The 20,053-nt window shown below is 29.5% G+C and overlaps 1 protein-coding gene across 1 annotated transcript in view; it reads left to right on the plus strand.

Moving 5' to 3' along the window:
- Nucleotides 1–17,676, plus strand: part of LOC142320906 (mutS protein homolog 5-like) — a 52,448-nt gene extending 34,772 nt beyond the window's left edge. Inside the window, exons 8-12 of the mRNA XM_075358887.1 lie at nucleotides 1,089–1,238; nucleotides 3,561–3,773; nucleotides 9,195–9,332; nucleotides 12,505–12,578; nucleotides 17,287–17,676. Of these exons, the coding sequence (XP_075215002.1) occupies nucleotides 1,089–1,238; nucleotides 3,561–3,773; nucleotides 9,195–9,332; nucleotides 12,505–12,578; nucleotides 17,287–17,404 (693 nt within the window). The 3' untranslated portion in view covers nucleotides 17,405–17,676. The remainder of the gene's footprint in view (nucleotides 1–1,088; nucleotides 1,239–3,560; nucleotides 3,774–9,194; nucleotides 9,333–12,504; nucleotides 12,579–17,286) is intronic.
- The last annotated feature ends 2,377 nt before the right edge of the window (nucleotides 17,677–20,053 follow it).

Genomic DNA, 20,053 nt, shown 5'->3' on the forward strand with positions numbered 1-20,053 from the left:
TTCAACCATTTTCACTTTTCATCCTTCTTGAATTATTGCCGAACCCAGGCTTCTGTTATTATTAAATTATCATATACTTTTACATAATTGATTGAATTATCTATCTCTTCATATATCTTTTCTATTAATTCATTTTTGACTGAAGAGGTTCCATTATAATTTTTCCTGACTAAAATAATTTTCTGTATTAGTTTTAATAAGACATTTTGTTCTAATTTCTTATTTGTTATTACCCTTATGTTTGTATTTCATTTTTTGATTTTGTGTTAATTATCTATCCTTAATTATGATTATTTTTGATAAAAATTTTGACCAAACATTTCATTACATATATAGTGTATTAAATATTATTCTTAGTAATTTTTAGTTTAATATTTAATACTTTAACATAAATTTATGTCAACTTTTGTTTTTGTTACATAAATGTACTAGTGAATTAATCCCTTTATTGAAGTTATATTTTTATCAGCACTGACAGTGCATTTAAATTTATCTCCTACCTGTCAACTTATGTAATGTTTCTTTTTTATTATATACTCTGTGTACATTTATCATTTTGTAGTTTTAATGCACATCTCTTAGTATTTTGTTTAATTTTTATTTCAATAAAATGATATATTATGACATTGTATTACAACATTTTTTAGTTTTTAAAAAATATTGTAAAAGTTGAAAATTATTTGAGAAAATAGTAGTGGTATTATGATAATAGTTATAAGAAAATAAAAATAAAAAGGTAGTGAAAAGGGTGAGTAATGTTAAATATTTATACTGGAAACTTATTAAAAGTGATATACACTTTTCACTTTCAACACTGCATTTTTAATTTATAATTTTTAACAATTTTAAAATGTAGTCATATAGTTAACAGATGTTACACATTTGAAATAGCTAAGTGCCACTTCACCTAGGGTCATTTCCAACAGAACAAAACTGGTAGAAGCCGGACACCAAGATTAAATAAAGTAGCCAATGACAGTAGTCTGATGATGTAATGTTATTAGTGATTACTTGACTGAAATAGCAGTAAGTGTAAAAATGTTTTGACTTTAAAAAAAATATGTAGTTTCTTAATTTTTTTTTAATAGGTTGCTCTTATTACATACCTTGCACACATTGGAAGCTATGTGCCTGCTGACAAAGCTAAAATTAATGTAATAGATCAAATACATACAAGAATTCAAACAACTGAATCTGTTGCATCACAGTTATCTGCATTTTTAATTGATTTACGACAGGTAGATTTAATACCCTATTGAGATATGTTATTTCATTAGCACTATATTTGTTTTTATAATTATTAAAATGAGTAAATTTATTTTAATTTGAATACTTGCCTTTTTAAACTTAAAACTAATCATAGGTGGAGTAATATTATTATTTATATGTTGAAGGCCTGTGTCTCTGGCAGTAGTTGCTTTTGAGCACAGTGATCTTTCTATTGAAAATAAATAGCCTCTTATTTAATTTTATGATTATATTTCATTATACTTAAACTTTCATTGGATTCAATAATAATTTGTCAAGTGTAATTGTTTTCATGAAGAATAATCATAGAAATTCTGTTTTTCAATCCATCTTCAGTATAATACAAAAATAAAGAAAAAGCAGTATCAAGTACAGTAGTGTACAGATTAATCTGAACAGATGCTATTTAATAAGAAGTAACTTTATTTAGAAAAACAAATCATACTTGTACAATTTGTTAATATCTAATAATTAATATGTTCTTTATTCTTAATCACTTCACGTACACTATTTGGTATCAATTCAACAAGTGTACTGTACATTATTTTGATTTTTTCATCATGTTACCTTACTGATATTATTGCTTTAATAAGGTCAATTATTGTGGAACAATTCATTTTTGAATTTATTACCCAACGGTTTTTAATTGGGTTTAAGACTGTTAAGTTGCCTGCTGCCCACGGGAGCACTTTAATATTTCACTCTTCAAAACTTTTTTGGCATTACAGCATGATGCCAAATCTTGTTGGAACACTCTGCTGCCTTGTGGTAATTTATTTTGAAGTTGTGTCGTATCCCTTTTCTTCAGAATCTTGATATATCTATCTCACTTTTCAACATACCATCTACTGGAAGTAATGAACATGGGTCTTCAAATATGAAACAACCCGAAACATTTTTTCTGTAGTTATTCAACCGATTGTTGGATGAGCCAGTAATGTACTTTCATATAATGAACATTTATATTTATATTTCATATAATGTACTTTTTCCTCTGAACATAAACCTGTGACTTGTCAGAAAACATAGCATTTTTCCAGTCTTCTTTGGTTCAGTTAGCATATGCTTTGACCCACAAGAGCCTTTTGCACATTGCTAGTATTAAAGGTTGCTTTTTAGCTGGCGATGAGCTTATCATCCAGATGCAAGAAGTCAGCGTCTAACAGTTGCCACGTGTCCATTGGCTGCTAATTCTCAATTTAAGTCCACAGCAGATAATTTTGGATCAAGTTTAATTTTCTCACTAATAACCGATCCTGTTTGAGTAATTTTCTTTTATGGCTACATTTGCCTTTTCCTTTGAAGTGAAAAGGAACCAGTTTCTTTAAATTGTTTTAAAATAGCACTCAACATTCACTGTCCCTAGTCCAACATCACACTCAGAAGCTATTTGTTGTGTTGTATTGGCATGCTCAGTAGGAGAAACAGTTTTCAAATGCTTTCTTGGAGTTATGTAACTTATTATATATTCAAGATACATAGAACAAAAAATATAAAAATATGATTTTGTAATAAAAAATGAAATAAACTATAACAAAACATTATCTATAATGTGAAAATTGCTAGATAACCAAAGAACAATAATAACCTCATATTACATAGACAACTTAAGGAATGGGTGTGGTCAAGCATGTAGCCTCAACATAGAGATAAAAAAAAACTTCCCTCTGATTGGATCAATTTGCATGCTACTGTAAGTGTAACCAAAGGAAAGAAACAAACTTTGAAACCTTAATAAGTAATTCCTAGCATTAAAATAGAGTGACTATAATAGTGAGTGCAGCCTGTAGTTGTCAATTTGAGTAAATAAAATAGACTTAAGATACCAAAGCAATCTCCTAGAAATTTTAACTGCAACAAAGGAGAGAAGTATGGAGACTACGTTCAACCTAAAAAAAATCATAATTTATTTGTTCTCACTAATTTGCATTAATGTATATATTTATTAGGAACTTTAAAGAAAAATATTTTAGACCACACAAGTAAATCATTTTAATTGAAGAATGTTTTGGCATCGAGGAAGTTTTATGTGTCCAAGAAATATACCTGCACTAATATTATAGAACTACCAGAGTCATTTTCATAAAACAGAAGTGAAAATTAGGATTATATTTTCAACTAAGGCTGAACTCTTCCAGTTCTCTCAAGATCAACTTCAATAAAATTGCTGTTAATCTTAACTTTCATAAAGATTTTCAAACTACTGTTTTAATTTGAACACAAACATTTAACATGCTCCCATAGTTTTTAAGGTGTATAAAGCATGATTTGAAGAAATTTCAAAGGTATGTTGTATTTTTGTATGTTTACAGATAACATTATCAATTTACAACTCTAGTAATCGTTCTTTAGTTATAATTGATGAATTCGGTAAAGGCACTGCAGAAAGCGATGGTTTAGCTATATTAGCTGGTTGTTTAAAACATTTTATAACAAGAGGCAGTAATTCTCCTCATCTGTTTGTTTCAACTCATTTTCATTTGTTAACTCAATTGTTGCCTGCTTCACCAATCGTTAGCTATGAGGTAGGTGAATAGTTTATTACAAGGATTTATAAATACTGAAAGACTTTGTGTGCATAATGTGGCTAAATGAATGGTTCTCATAAAGTCTCAGTCTGGATTAAAGCATCAGATTATCATCAGAAATATTATGCCTACCTCATTTCTTAAATCCCTTTTTAAGTTTCTTTTTTATGTGTAAGAAATATTTTTTCTTCAAATATTTTAGTTTGTTTAATGTATATACTGCGTTGACTGAAAGGGCTGTTCTTTTTAAATAAATTTTTTAATCTATACCTCTTCAAAAGCTAATTAATTATTATTTGGTTATAAGTTTGTAGATAAAAGGATATATTCTATTGCAGTAACTGCACATATCTTCTTTTACCTTCTTATCTATCAGGTGACTGTTTTTGTATTGTTGGATTTTATATGTTTTAGAGATTGTGCTTCATTATCAGAAGATTCAATCATTTGAGATCACTGAAGATTAATATTAAATAAATATTGGAAATAAATGAGTAATGGACAAAAGTACCTACACCAAGTTAATTTAATCATGTATTGAATCTTGAATCACATCTAGAATGTAATCAACAAATAATGTTAATTTGTATTTCTTCTGTTTATATTTTGGGGATTAAGTGATTCTTATCATTAATAAGGCTCTGCTACATATTCTTTTTCACAAGGATGATGTTATCAAAATATAAAAATTAAAATTAATATAAAATAGTCAATATTTGTTCAATTGAGGCAAGATTTGCATTTAAAATTTGTCTTGTCACGTTAATAATATGAAATAATGGTGTATTTTTTTAAATTCATCTTGTGTGCAGTATTTAGTTAATTTTAATATTCTGTGATCTCAAGTGAAATTTTTTAATGATTAAACAAATGGTCTGAAATACATAAAGCTTCTTCTTCTTCAGTACCACATTAAGTTGCTTTTGGGTCAGGATTTGAACCAGCTGCTTCCATCTGTTTCTGTCTGTGTACATTTCTTCATTGAAAAACTTTAACATTACAGCCTCTTTTAATTAGGTATTCTACTATCTTATCTTTCTATCTCTTCCTAGGTCTAACTTTTGTTATCTAAGAATCCGTAACTCCTATTCTTTCTTCCATACCATTTAAATGACCAAACCATTTAAACAGAATATTATCTTGCATTGTTTTCCGTAATCTTCTCTTCTATTATTTTCTGAAGTCTTTCAACCCTTAGTATTTCTTGGAATATAGTCATTCAAAATAAGCAATACAGAATTATAAGCAATGTAGAATGAAATCATTCTGTAATTTATCCCTTCTTGTTTTCCCACACACTTCTTAAGAATTTCATCTTACAAGCCTTTTTTTTCTCATTCCCTACTCCCCTGAGCTGTACATACAATCAAGTAAAACTCAGCCCAGAAGAGCATCCTTTAACTCATATGAGTCCCTCTGCCTACGGGCATAACGTCTGGCATGGCAGGTTGGCTCACTGGTTGGATCTTTAAATTGCTTGCCACAAATCCCCAGTGAGGGTTAACCAGGCCTGACTACGTTGTTCCTGCCCCCAAGGGACCAGGACTCGGTTAGTCAATTGCCTGCCTCTAACCACCTGGAGGGGGGAACTGGGCCTGACTATGTCATTCCCAGGCTCTGTCTTTAATTTAACCCCAAGGAGTCCCCAACCACTCATCAGAACCAGCACATCTCAGCATGCTGACCCTCTCAGTTGGGGCTGTCCTACCCATCTCTACAGTAACTAAAAACCCCTTCTTCTACCCTCTTCATCTATATATGACAATATTGGAAATAATGACATTTCGCAAGTGAAGCTGCGACCCATGGTCTTTCATCCAATCATCAACCAAGGTAAGAGCCATGTTACCTCTATCTTGAAGTTCCTGTAATGTCTTCCCGCTGACCATCAGCACCAAGTCATCTGCGTAGGCGATAACTTCTGAATGCAGTGGCAACTGGATCCTAAGAACATTATCAGAAACAATGCTCTATAAGAGGGGGCCCAACCTCCTCTTATAAGGTGTGGGACCCCCCAAACATCTGAAAGCAAAGATGCCCCTCCAACGTCTCTACCATCATCCATCTATCACTTAAGTATAAACTATCTTCTACAAATAATCGCTGATACCCTTGTTAGCCAGTGCAGTCATAATAATGTTCCATGGTAATGACACGAAAGCATTTTTTACATCAAGCAATACCAACATCAGTATACCCCATGTCCTCCAAGAGCCCGTTGAATTTCTGAAGCTCAGGTAATCAATCACAATCACCTGTGTGACTGCTTGTATGACCGATCTGCCCTTTACAAATTCAAATTGATTTTCGTGTTTGCCCTCACCATGGCTCAGTTCTTCAAGGATATGGACCGACCTTATTTTCTTCATCCTGGTTTGTAACTCGTTTCTCCAACCCATGCAGAATAATAGGTATAATGTAGGTTTTATACATTATTTCTTTACATTCTATGGGCATTTATTTTCTCCTTAGCTGAATAAAAGTTTACCAACATAAAGAGTGAGTCATGTGGTGATGATTGGTAAGAACATGAAAAATAAAAAAATAAAAATATCCATTATTCTTGAGTTACAGTAATAACATAATAGACTTCAAATTGCTTATAACTGTTTTATAAGCACATGAGTTATTATATTTTTGTATACTATTGCAATGACTGATCCATACTTTTCACTGCTAGAAATGGGACATTGATAACTCTTACATTAAAGTTAGGTATATTAGCTTCTTCTGCAACAATAAAATGTATTAGAAATAGGCAGGATTTTACTTTTTCGGAATAAGGTAAGATTAGATTGACAGTCTACTACCAACCAAACAATTAACCCTTTTTATGTATTGAATTTTTTTGAGAAGAAAAAACATGAAAAGATAATTATGTAAAACATTTTACTTTCTGCTTTTTTTCATTAATACCTTGAAGTACACATAATAATAAGTACATATAATAATTGAAAATTATTAATATTAAACCACTGACTTTCAAAATAATGTAATTTTTTCATCCACTACAACTAACACATCCATAACTTCCATAAAGTATAATCACCACCACCTCACACCACAAACATGCAGTTTTCTTACATGTTACATGGCCTAATATATACACTTTGTCAGCTGTCATCCTACTCACTCTTAACAGATAACAAATGTTAGAAAATGCAGAACAAAAAAAAAAACACCACATCTAGTGAGAGAAAATACTCAACACCTAGTCATCAATCAGTTGTGTCATCCAGGATGGCTAAATTTATGAAAAAAAATTACTGTTGTTTTAAAATGAATAAAATACATAAGACATACAAAATGATAACAAACAACATACTGATAAACACAATAACTTAGAAGTATACAAATTAAATTACAGTGATATCACTGAATATTATAACTGACAGACTGGATGCACATTCACTTAAGATACAAGGAACATATAAAGCACTTCATTTAATAAGTAATTCTGGAAATTATTACATGCAAAGATGTTTATCAAAACATGTTGATTTTATGTGTACTTAAAAATCAAGAGTCCAACACATTGAACTGAAATTTACAAATACATAAAATTTGTCAAGAACAACTTATTACACAAAGACAACACAGATCAAATATATTATTTGATTACATGCTTAAGAAATTTCCTGATCTTTTTAAGTTGAGTGCTTTTAATAACAGTATTGTTGGTAATTCCTCTGAAATGGGGCTGCTAATTAGCTTCAAAAGATCTTATGAAGAAAAAATTTCACTATTTTGAAACAGAGTTGTTTAATTTTTACTATCTATAATTTTTTTTTTTAAAATTGCCACTTTTGTTTTGGTGGAAAAACAGAAGTGTTAATGGAAAAATAAGTATTATTAATTGAGCCTATTTAAATTTCTCTGCAATGTTAATATATTACTTATGGAAGGGAAATTTAAAACTGAATACTAAAGAACATTTTTAATTTAAATGCGTTTTTGTTTATACTATTGATTTACCAAAAATTGAAAGATGTTACTGATGAGTTTATTCAGTTTAAAATGATGGCACAGAGTACAGACTAATTTGATCTCATTCCTGTTTTATTTTTACTTCCTTGTACAAAGTAAAGGAACTATTGTTATCACAAAAAATTTTGGTTTTCAAATTTTAACAGAAATAACCATTTTGATCTTCCCTGAATCCATTTTGACTAGAATCGGCATGATGTCTACACATGTATGTTTCTCACATAACTCGAAAACAATTAGCTGTAGAATGTTGAAATTTTGGATTTAGGACTGTTGTAACATCTAGTTGTTCACTTTTCCTTTTGATTGCAGTCAACTGGACCAAAAGTGTCACAAGAAAGGTCAAAATCCAAAAAAATTTGGATTTTTTACTTTTTTTAACTGTAGTAATAAGTATTGAGAGTATTTCAATGATATAACATAAGTGGTACTTATTTTCATTGGTTCCAGAATTATAGCCAAATAAAATTTTAATTAATGAAATTTTTGGCTCTTATAAGGCACATCGGTTCGAACCCGACTTCTTATTCATATAATTTTTTTTTTAATTTAAATATATTAATTTATTAATAATTATTAACCTCTGATTGTAAAAAAATTCTACAATAAACAATTATTCAATAATAATAATAATAATAATAATAATAATAATAATAATAAAAGAAATGAAAAAATCAGAAGTTATTAGTGAACTAAAATTTGTTGTACTTTTCATTTTAATTCAAAAATTTTTACAGAGGTTAATAAATAATAATAAATCAATATATTTAAATTAAAAAAAAGTTTAAAAAAATATATGTACACGAAGTTGGATTCGAACCAACATGTCTGTGGTTATGGATCCGACAAGTTCTCACTTACACCACATAACTACTTCAGCGACGTGAAACAAGATTAATATATAAACTAGTAGAAATTGCTGATACGGACACCACAAAAAAATATGATGCAGTGTGGTATCCACCACAATGCAATTGTGTAACTGTCCACTTTATTAAAGTATTTGAGGATTGTACCTCACTTTCAAATGAAATAAGTTTAAATTAAGTGCAGCAAAAAATGTTTATTATATGTAATTTAACAGGCATTCAAGGAAGTCATGTAGTGTCCACATCAAATTTTTTTGTTTACGTTTGCAGGTATAAATATGAGTCTTATAAATTTCAGGTCAGAATATATAACTCGTGTGTGACATTTGTCAAGAAATTTTATATAATTTTTAAAAATTTTATTTAAGAAAACTCCTATCTAATAAATTTGACAGTGTTTTATATTAGACAATAAAAATCTCCATTTATGCTAACACTGTTAGTTTATTTGTTGAGTTATTTGTTTAATGGATTGCCGCCTACCTTTATTTTTTAATTATTTGGTTATATGTGATACCTTTATATCTACCTTAGGCTAATTCAATATTTTATTTACTTTCAGTATCCAGATTACATATTAGAAAATGGGGAGTTGATTTACCTTTATAAATTGAAATCTGGCTCAGTTAAATCAAGTTTAGCAATACAGTTTGCTTCAAACAATGGTCTTTCCTCATCTGCTTCATGCCAAGCAAATAAGGTTAGCATGAATTCACTCATAATGTATTTGTCATTTTGTTCATTACACTGATGAAAATTAGTAAATTTAATTTAGTATAAGTCACAGTTTGAGTAACATCTACTATTTGGCTTTGAGAAGCAATATTACTTTAAATAACCTATTAATGATACTTTCATTGCATTTACTGTAAAACTATTTGATGTGAAAATATTTCACACCAAATTATTTAAAAAGGTATCTGTACTGGTTTGTGTATTAATACTGCGTGCTCCTACGCACAATATTATTGTAGATTTCACATTTGATTTAAAAAGTAATCATTTTATTTAACTAAACCTGTATAACAGAGATTTTAAAAACATTTTTTAATTAAGTATGATCTTGGCAAATTATCTTGGAATTTAGAACAGAAAGGGTCATTACCCATGATTCATCACAGCTAATAGCAGTCCTCATTATAAAAAATTCCATTTCCTTTATAAATTATGTTATACATCAACTGAGATTTGATTGTTTTTGGTTAATTACTTACTATTCAGTGTTAAATGTATAGATATAAAATATTCAATTCAGAATGAGTTTGGAATTATAGATTTACTACAGTATTAAAAACTTAATTGGCAGTAATAAATTTTTCACTGTCAACAATATTGTTATTGGTGATATTAATGAAAACATCAGTGAAAGATTTGACATCAGTGAAGGTGATTAGACATTATGTAAACAGTGAGCTGTTAAGTTTTCTAATTGGTGGAGTAAAACTGGAACCTGTTGCTTAACATTTTGCCAATCAATTTTTTAATATGAATTTCTTACTATAAAATAGTTATTTAAATTCAGAAATCATCATGGGTTAGTAGACAGCATTTGGAAAAATTTTATGTGTGGACCAAAAAGTTAATCCATTTCAAGAAAAAAAAAATGATCTAACGATTGTAATCATGACAATTCAAAAAAAAAAAAATGCAAGCAAACATAATTCCCTAGGACATAAAATGAAATAATCTGCATTATTAAGTGCACTGTTCATCATATAAACTAAATTCTAGTGGGTGGAGAATCAAAAAAGCCAAGAGCTGATCATTTAACAATATCATCTTCAGTAAATGATTTCATAACAACTTTATTTTGTCATAGCATTTCGAACAGAAGAAAGTTATGTGGCATATGAATGTTTGTTTAGTCTTTTTTGAATTGGATCTTGGTTACAGTACTGATAAACAGAAATTAAATAATTTGTAAAATTGCAATATAAAAATAGTTTCATTCAACTGGGATACAAGTTAGAAAGCTGGAAAAAGGTTAAAATTATCAAATTCTACATGTACTCACTCATTAAGCCTATTTTAAACATAAAAACACTAAGATGTTCATAAAAATATTCTCTACACACTAATATTTCTTTTCTTTAATGAATATCTGTCAAATACTTAATGTTTTCACAAACATAAGGATACAATTGCGTTGAGGGCCCAGGGGGCTCTGCCCTCTAGCTAGACGGTCGGGCAAGTGAAGCAAGCCCTGATCAGCTAGTCTTGATAAATGAAGATTATAGTGATAAAGAATTTAATGAAATAGAAGTTGACTACAACAATATTTTAGAAATTTCAGGAGAATGTACTTGTAAAGCTAATAAACAAAAAATATTCAAGATGGTTTGATGGGTGACGCTTAACATAGATACTCCATTCATGCATACATGCATGTTAAAAAAGCATAACTATAATGCTAGTTAATTTTTTCCCTTTTTTTTGAAATCAGTTACTTGGTTTTATTAAAGATTGTGTATTTATGGTATTAAGTTATGGAATTAATTTTTTATCTAGTATGTTTCTTAAAAATTCCAGAAATAAAATTCATATTCCATTATAATACATAGTGCAATTTTTGATTATTTATACATCTTAAATTCATGCATTCCGATCCATGATCCTTCTGTAATCCATAGGATACATCTTCAAAATATCTTATTGGCTTTCAATTTTTGATGGAGGTACAAAAAGGATTAACTTTTAAAAGATTATTCTATAATTTGCAATTTATATGTTTCATGTTAGACTTGACTTCCATTAGTATGATGAAATGAGGGTTTAGTTTAAAACAAACATAAAGAAATCCATAAAAAAAGTAATAATAATAATATTCATTTAGTTACACAAATTACTTTTTTCTTTGTTTTTAATTTATGCCAAATTAATGATTAGAAAGTTGTTGATAGTTGTTTGGCTTTAATTTGTTTCTTACTTTGAAAACTGAGATTTAAAGAGTAATTGAAAAAGTACCGTTTGATTTTATTTTTAAAAATCAGCTTTATTTTTTATACAATGTGTATTTTTTATAAAATTATTTTATATTGTGATTCTGTTGTAGTGTAACTGAAGATGAAACCAAACTATTACTCTCAAAGTATCTGTACTGTATACAAAATAGAAAGAAAACAAACTTTAGACTGTTTAGATACTCATTAAGAGAATGTTTTTAAACAAGATCTTTACTGATTAAATTAAATCCAGCAATATTTGGTAGAATATTTGTTTTGAATATTTAATGCTGGAAATTGCATAAGCTTAATTATTTTTCTCATTTTTGTCTTTACAAGATTTTGATACACTCAACAAGAAAACATCAAAACAGCCACTTTTCATGAGAGAAAGATTGAAAATAAGTGCAAGTGAGTGAATGAGAGAGAGAGAGAGAGAGAGAGAGACCAAGTGCGAGTGAGAGATGTCGGAGGGAGGAAGAGAGAGGGGATAGCCTAGGATATCAAAAAAATGTTTTGACTAAAGCTGTTAATTGCATTCACTTTATTGAATAAATTTTATGATAAAATGCACAATGAGCAAGAAAAGGGAGATTAAAGAATTTGACAGTAAGATCATGAAAGGAGATCTTACATAACAGCTTAAGAAACAGACTTTACAGTAATACTCTTAATTCTAAAAATAGGAGAAATCATCTCTCTGCGATAAGAATGTTTTAAACCTTACAACATTAAGAATAAATATTTCATTCTTATTAATAAAGATAAAGTAGGATAAGATAGTAGGATATATATATGATATGCCAAACAGATTTTTAATACATACTTCATAGATTTAACATTTGAAATACTTTAATACTGAATTATTTTATAAGAAATTAATGGTTATACTTATATATGTGATTAATTAACATAATTTTTATTGTACAGATATATGAAATCATAAAGCAAACTAGAAGTAGTGATTCTAATTACCAGAAAAAAAGAAAAGAAATTGTTAAAAAGTGAGTATCTAAATTGATTAATTTATAAACTGGATCTAATTGTATAATTATTTAAAAAATTGAAAATAACTCAGTTCTCAAAAAATTGTTTACTGTTAAAATTGTTTTCTGTTATTTGTTAAAACAAACCTCTTTGTGCATACTGGTTTATTTTACCGATCATAAACTAGCATTTCCTTATCTGCACAAAATTGTAGTAAAAATTTTTCCTGTTTGCAGTTTTTATTTTTTTTTATTGAAACAATGAGATATTTTTATTGTTCACCTCACTGGTAAGCCAAATTAAAAAAAATCTGTTTTGTTTCTTGGACTGAACTGGGTGCCTAGTGCTTATATGACAACTGCTTGCTTTCTTATTGATCAGCATTTTTTTTCTTATTAGTACTGCCTGATGAACTAAATTTATAGATTTAATATGAACTGGCTTCAAAAGCTTTTAATCCATCCCATAATGTACTTTAAGGTACATAACATACTTTAAGGGAAAGCAAAATATTTGCTTTCAATTATCTCTACATTTGTATTATCAAGAAATCTGTTGATAGACAAATGATTGTCTGTCTCCTTCATTTTATTTAACCTAGTAATAATTTGTTAGCAGTGTCCATATGTAAGGTGTTGTTAAGTGTTAATGCATTAGTTTGATACATGTTCCCACTAAGTTATATTTATTTGCACTCTCATCTGTGGGATGAAATGATATTAATTAATAAAAATATCTTCTAAGGTCGTTTTATTTAGAAACTTTTTAACTTTTATGTCAAGTTCATCAAAAACTCACACCTTTTTTCTTTTCTTTTCCTTACTGAGCTATGACTATGATTCAAACTTCTACCAAGTAATACTTGGTGGAAGTTTTAATGAACAGGTTAGGATCAAATCTCTGGTTTTGTTTTGTATTACCAAAATATATATTGAATTTAGTCTCCTATGGCTTCAGTTTTTTCTTAAATATCCTTAATTATCAGCCATTAGATATTTTGAAACTAATTGAAAACATCTAGTTATAGTTGATTAATCTTTACTGTAGCTTCCTAGTAACAAACTGGTATAAATACTAGAGTAGGAAGAGTATTCTTGCAATGGATATTTTCATTACATTTTTATAAATAAATCTTTAAAGCTTTGTTAAACATTTTTCCTTTAGGAATATACGAGGTCTGTTCAAGAAATACTTACACTGTTTGAATTGCTTGGATCCAGTTGGTTTCAAATCCACTTGGCATTGCCATGTTCGTACAGATCAGCTGATTACAACACAATTTTTTGATTGCAAATATCATTATTGGTTGCTTAGCTACGCGGTTGTTTGTGAAGTGTGTTTTTTTGTTTGGCGGATTTTAGAATGAGTGACTTGAACGAGTTGCTGTAAAATGTTGTGTTAAACTCGGAAAATCTGCGAGTGAAACTTTAATATGCTCAAGACGGCTACGGCGATGTTGCTATGAAGCGTGCAACATGTCTTAAGTGCATGGACATTTTAAAGATGGTCGTCAGTCGATTGAAGATGATGAGAATTCTGGATGTCCTTCCACGTCAACTGACGACTCACACATAGACAAAATCAACACTGTATCAGGCAAATCGACATCTGACCATCAGAGAGCTTGCTGAAGAGTGTGGGATATCAGTTGGATCATGTTATGAGTTTTCGAGATCATTTTACAAGAGTGGTGACTGGTTTTTTCATCACGACAATGCTCCAGCCCATTCAGCCCTCAGAACTTGTGAGTTTTTGGCCTAACACTTGATCACTGTTCTTCCTCACCCACCCTACTCACCTGACCTCGCTCCTTGTTCCCCAAACTCAAAAGACCTTTGAAAGAAAGAAGATTTGAGACGATTCCCGAGATTGAGGCAAATGCAATGAAGGAACTGAAGAACATCACAAAAGAAGCGTTCCAGGACTTTTTCCAAAAGTAGAAACACTGTTGTGTACACCATAAGTGTGTGCATCAGGGAGGAGAGTTCTTTGAAGGGGACCCAGACAAGTAACTTCTAAATAAAGTACATTTTGTTTTATGATGTTAGTCTATGTATTTTTTTGAACAGACCTCGTATTATATTGGATTAAATGTTTTAGATTTAGAATAACAAACAATGTCATTTGTTAAAATATAATACTATACAGCCATCTCTCAATATAGTTTCATTCAGCATATTATTAAAATTTACATTGTTTATAAATAAATTATAATATTTAATCTTTGAATAACTGATGTGAGTTTTACTGAACATGATCTATGTAATTTCAGGTAGAGTTTTTTTGGTAAGGTTATCTTTCGTAATGAGGTCACCTGAAAAGTATTTTTTTTATCAAAGGTGGTTCTTGAAGGCTGGTTTAAGGTCTATTTCTATCTCTGCGAATAAAGTAATATTAGCTTTAAAGATATATCACTTTTAGATAATTCCCCTGCAATAAGTGATTTTTATAAAAATGTAAAAATTGTGCTTTTTCTTCCCAACACAACATTCATTTTAGGACCTATGGACCAACATTCATGCAGCTTTTACAGCCAACATTCTCAAAGTCACTTTTGAAGGAACAAAATAAAAAATTATGAGTGATAATTCAATTTCAGTAGTCAACTTCTTAAATAGATCCAACATATAATGTTCAAGAGTCATGGGATTGAGTGACATCAAATGATACAGAAACTACCATTATGCAAATAATTTTGTTAGATTTAATCAACGATTAATTATAACTTCTTGAACTTCCTACTGCTGAACATGAATTAGGCAAGTAAACTAGACTCACCAGATGTACAGGAATTACTGAACTTATATCTCAAAGAATTCAGCAGTAATGATCTTTATAACAATGCTCAGCAGTGAACCTTTGAATTTGATAATGAGAAACTTACTGATCTAGAAACTCCAAAAGTGAATAAATCTGTAACAATCTCAGAAAGTCTTTCACAGTAGAAGAATTGTACAACAACTTATGACTTAAATCCAGATCTTGAAAGATATATGAAATCAGCCAAATTATGGATAATAAATAGAGTTGCTACAAAAAATTGTTTGAAGGGAAAAGAAAACAGACTGAACTGTTTTAGATAATTTTTTTATAAAAAAAATTACAGTAACTTTTTTATTCAATAAAAATTCATAATAATTATTGTTTGTTTTCTTCTAATTTTATAAAAGTTATAAAAATAAATGTACGTAAAGTAAAATAACATATACATAGCCACAGTTAAAATTATACGAGGGTAAGTCAATTATTATCTGCAATTTAGTTATATTTTTGTTTATGTTGGTAGTACTGTCATGTTGCATAGATGACGCATGCGTGGTTTAATTGTTATTATGTCTGTGTAGGTTTGATGCTGCTAGGTTAGTACCATTATCGCTGGTCTGTTGTTAACCATGGCTGCTCTGCTTTCTGTTTGCACCAAAGAAGAGCAACATTCAGTGATCCATTTTTTTGGTTGGAAGGTGTATCAGGGGCCGAAATTCATTGAAGACTTTCGGTACAGTATGGGAACCGAAAGACATTCCGTTGCCGCGACGGAATGTCTACGAATGGATTGAAAAATTCAAAAATGGTCGCACAAATGTTACACACGATGAAGGAGCCAGACGACCAATTACCGCCACAAATGAGGAAAGAAAACATTGAGTGTGCACGTGACTTGGTTTTCTTAGACAGATGAGTAACTATTGATGAAGTGGCACATCATCTGCAAATTAGTCACAGTTCTGCCTATGAAATCATCCACAACAGACTTTGGTTTCATAAAGTCTGTGCAAGATGGGTTCCAAAACAACTCACACAGTTGCATAAACAAACGTGCTTGGACATCTGCCAAAAACATTTGGATTGCTATGGTAACAAATGGGACATCTTCTTAGACAGAATCATCACTGGTGACGAAACATGGATCCATCATTATGAGCCAGAGAATTTGGAATGGAAACATCGAAATTCGTCCTGCAAAAAAAAGTTCAAGACCCAACCATCCGCAGGAAAACTGATGCTTACAGTTTTTTGGGACTCACAAGGCCCAGTACTGGAACTTTATGGGGAAAGGGGCATGACAATAAACAGTGCACATTACATTGAGATGCTTACTGCCAAATTAAAGCCTGCAATTCGAAGCAAATGCCAAGGACTGCTGATGAAAGGTGTTGTGTTGTTGCATGACAATGCCTGTCCACATAATGCTGCCCACACTGCTGAAACACTCCAGAAACTCAACTTTGAAGTACTGGCTCATCCTCTGTATAGACCTGATCTTGCCCCTTCTGACTTCCACTTGTTTGGTCCACTCAAAGAGATATTAAGAGGCCATCAGTTTACCTTGGACAAAACAGTGAAAGAAGTGGTACATTCCTGGCTCGCAGCTCAACCGAAAACCTTCTTTTATGAGGGCATCAGGAATCTTGTGCAACGATGGACGAAGTGCATTGAAATGCAAGGGGACTAAGTTGAAAAATGATGTACATGAAAGTTTCCTGTTTGTATTGCAATAAAATTTATAACTACAGTGCAGATAATAATTGACTTACTCTCGTATATACACATATCCACAGAAATTTTGAAAAATAGTAGGAAGAATTACATTAAATAGACATTTTTATATTTGATTAACAATATACTTCATGCTTTAAAGAGATTAATTAGCTGTGTTAAATGAGGGATTTATGTATTTAATATCTAAGTATTTCACTTTAGTCACTTGGTATATTATTTTTACAGAGCAGCAGATATTTTAAGAACAGTTTCAGTTACAAATTTACAAAATAGAGAATGTTTAAAGGAAGTTATTGAAAAAATAATGAAATTAAAGCGTGATGATACAGAAGGTCAGTCATAATAATTGATTTTGTAAAAAAATTTGTTTTGTTTAGAAGTTAAAAGTACATAGTTTATTTACTTTTCGTGTGAAAGTTCTCTTGCTTTTTTTGTTTATCAATACTATTTATATTAAAGTTTTCAATGTGTTATGTGTGGAGTTTAATAGTACTTATACAAAAATAATAACTTTAGAAGGGTAAGTTAATAATTATAGGATTACTAAACAAATTATTGCTTTGTTTCCTTTACTTCATTTTTAAAGAGAAAGTATTTTTATGTTTAGTAACAAATACAAATATTTATTTTTATATTATTTCAAGAGCAAAATATTTATTATTAAATATTATTAAAATGTAAATTAAATTTAATAAAAAAAAATCATTACCAAGATTATTTAACATTTTTATTTTATGTGTATATATATACACATAAAATCAGATCACCTAATCCCTTATACCCTATGTTTATATTATATTGAATTTGACACACTTTTTTAAAAGTAATTGCATATTCTAAAATGTTAGTAATTACTTTTTACTTAAATTACTGGTGTATTTAACTGGTACATACTCCCAATAATTTTGAAAACAAGCAGTCAGTTATCGAAGTACATTTACAAATAACTACCTTAATTTATTCTCCGTTATTGAAAAACATACCAAAATGTAATTTTTAAGATTATGTTCCAGTAGAAAAGGATATTTTCCTTCGTGGGAAGCTTTAAAATGTTTTTTCATTAATATTTTTTTTGTAAATGTTTGATGTTTATAAACATATTATTTAATAATTCTTAAGCACAGGTATTTTACTTCTTATAGTAATTTTATATTAATAAGTAATTTTTTTTTTGTCACAGTTTCAACCAAATCTGAGCCATAACAGTCAGATAAATTGGGATTGCAGACATTTTTAATCATTGGTGTTATTAACTATAGTGCTGATCAGTAATGTAATGCCATTATCTGATAAAATACCTACAAACATTTTAATTAGTTTAGATGGTGGAAAGGAATTAAGTTTTAGCTTGAGAAAATGTGAATATAAACAAGCTAAACGTTTATGTGAACCACATTAAAAATTGGGCAGTCTGTTTTTCCAGTATTAAGCTGTACACTCAGGTCTACTCACATGTTTTTAATCAACACTCCATAATAAATTTCAGTTTGTATAAAGAGAAGTTAGTCGCTTAACAAATAGAGAAAGATGTTTCAGACTACCCCACATATTTTCTCAGTAAAAGTAATAAATCCAAGAATATTTCTCCTAATACTTTTTGTATTTTTTGTAGTTCTAGCTGCCATGTATAATGTCATAATGATGTTAGACCATTTACTTTTTATTTATCCTATCTTATTCTGATTCCATACATTATGTCGTATTCAATATTTGTTTTTGAGACAATTTAAATTCTTCTGTATTTAAAGTGATGCAGGTGCTTGATGTTGTGGCTGAAGTTATGAATTTATGTTAATAAAGAAGAAGAAAATGATGCCGGACCTTTTTTATCTCTAGGGACTTGTAAAGGTTATCAGCCAAAATTTTTATCTTCTAATTAAAAATTATTTTTTTCATTAATCACAGTATATAAAGCACAAAAACAAATAAGTAAAAGAAAAATATTTAAAATGAGTACAGGTTGGAGACTGTTTTTACTCATTGTTGGGTTGGACTGAATAGACTAAAATAAAATACATTTTTTTCATGTAATAATTGATAAGTCCCCTATTATTTAAATATTTTATAATTTGTAATAAATCTGTTATGAATATTTATGCCCTCTGCTGAACAGTGTTAATCTGTTTATTTAAGTAAATCACTGTAGTTGCTGGCAAACCCAGCAATAGAAGAAAGATAAAACTGACATTTCTAAATATTTCAAATTCTTTATAATGTTAAACTATGGTTAAGCTTGCATCTGAAATTTATTGCTGCGAGGTAGGAAGAGCAGTAATGGATCCAATTAGGGACTTTCTTAATATACTATAATTTAGTGCCAAACAAAAATATTGTAGACAACCAAACATGACATCACTCTCCTGAAAAATAGCACAGCCATCTCAAAAATTATAGTCATTCAATGCTTAGTAGGGTCAGTAAGAAATAGTAGCTTTTTACAGTGAAGCAAATATTTTTTCGCAAATCGACAGTCTCACCTATCATATTGCAGGTTAAATTGATCCATACAAGAGATAACTTGATTCACTGTAGAGATTGGTTCTATAACGTTTAAATGTATGGTTGTATAATTGACTTCATTAATCTTGGATAATTAAATTTTTATTAATGCTGCTTTTACTTCATTGTTTTATAATCATAAGAAATACTGGGACAGAGATTGTAAAGCAACTCTATGTGAAACAAAGCATTATACAATGTCTATTTTGTAGAAGGAATCTTTATAAGTATTAGCCAATCAGCATACAGAAGCCATTTTATATAACTATGTTACAATTTTTATAGTTAAAAAAGAACAGTTCAGAAAAGTATTCTACTCTTTCAATTTTTATTATCACATTGGACTTGTACTTGACACTTACTTTAGCAAGGAAAATGAGAGAGATGAATTTTTAGGTAAAAAAAGCTAGCAAAGTCTTGATAGGAAATGAACTTGAAGTTAGCCAAAGAGATGATTAGATTCAGTTTACTTAACAAAATTTCATAATTAATT

The sequence above is a fragment of the Lycorma delicatula genome, chromosome 3 (assembly GCF_047948215.1).
Source record: "Lycorma delicatula isolate Av1 chromosome 3, ASM4794821v1, whole genome shotgun sequence".
NCBI lineage: Eukaryota > Metazoa > Arthropoda > Insecta > Hemiptera > Fulgoridae > Lycorma > Lycorma delicatula.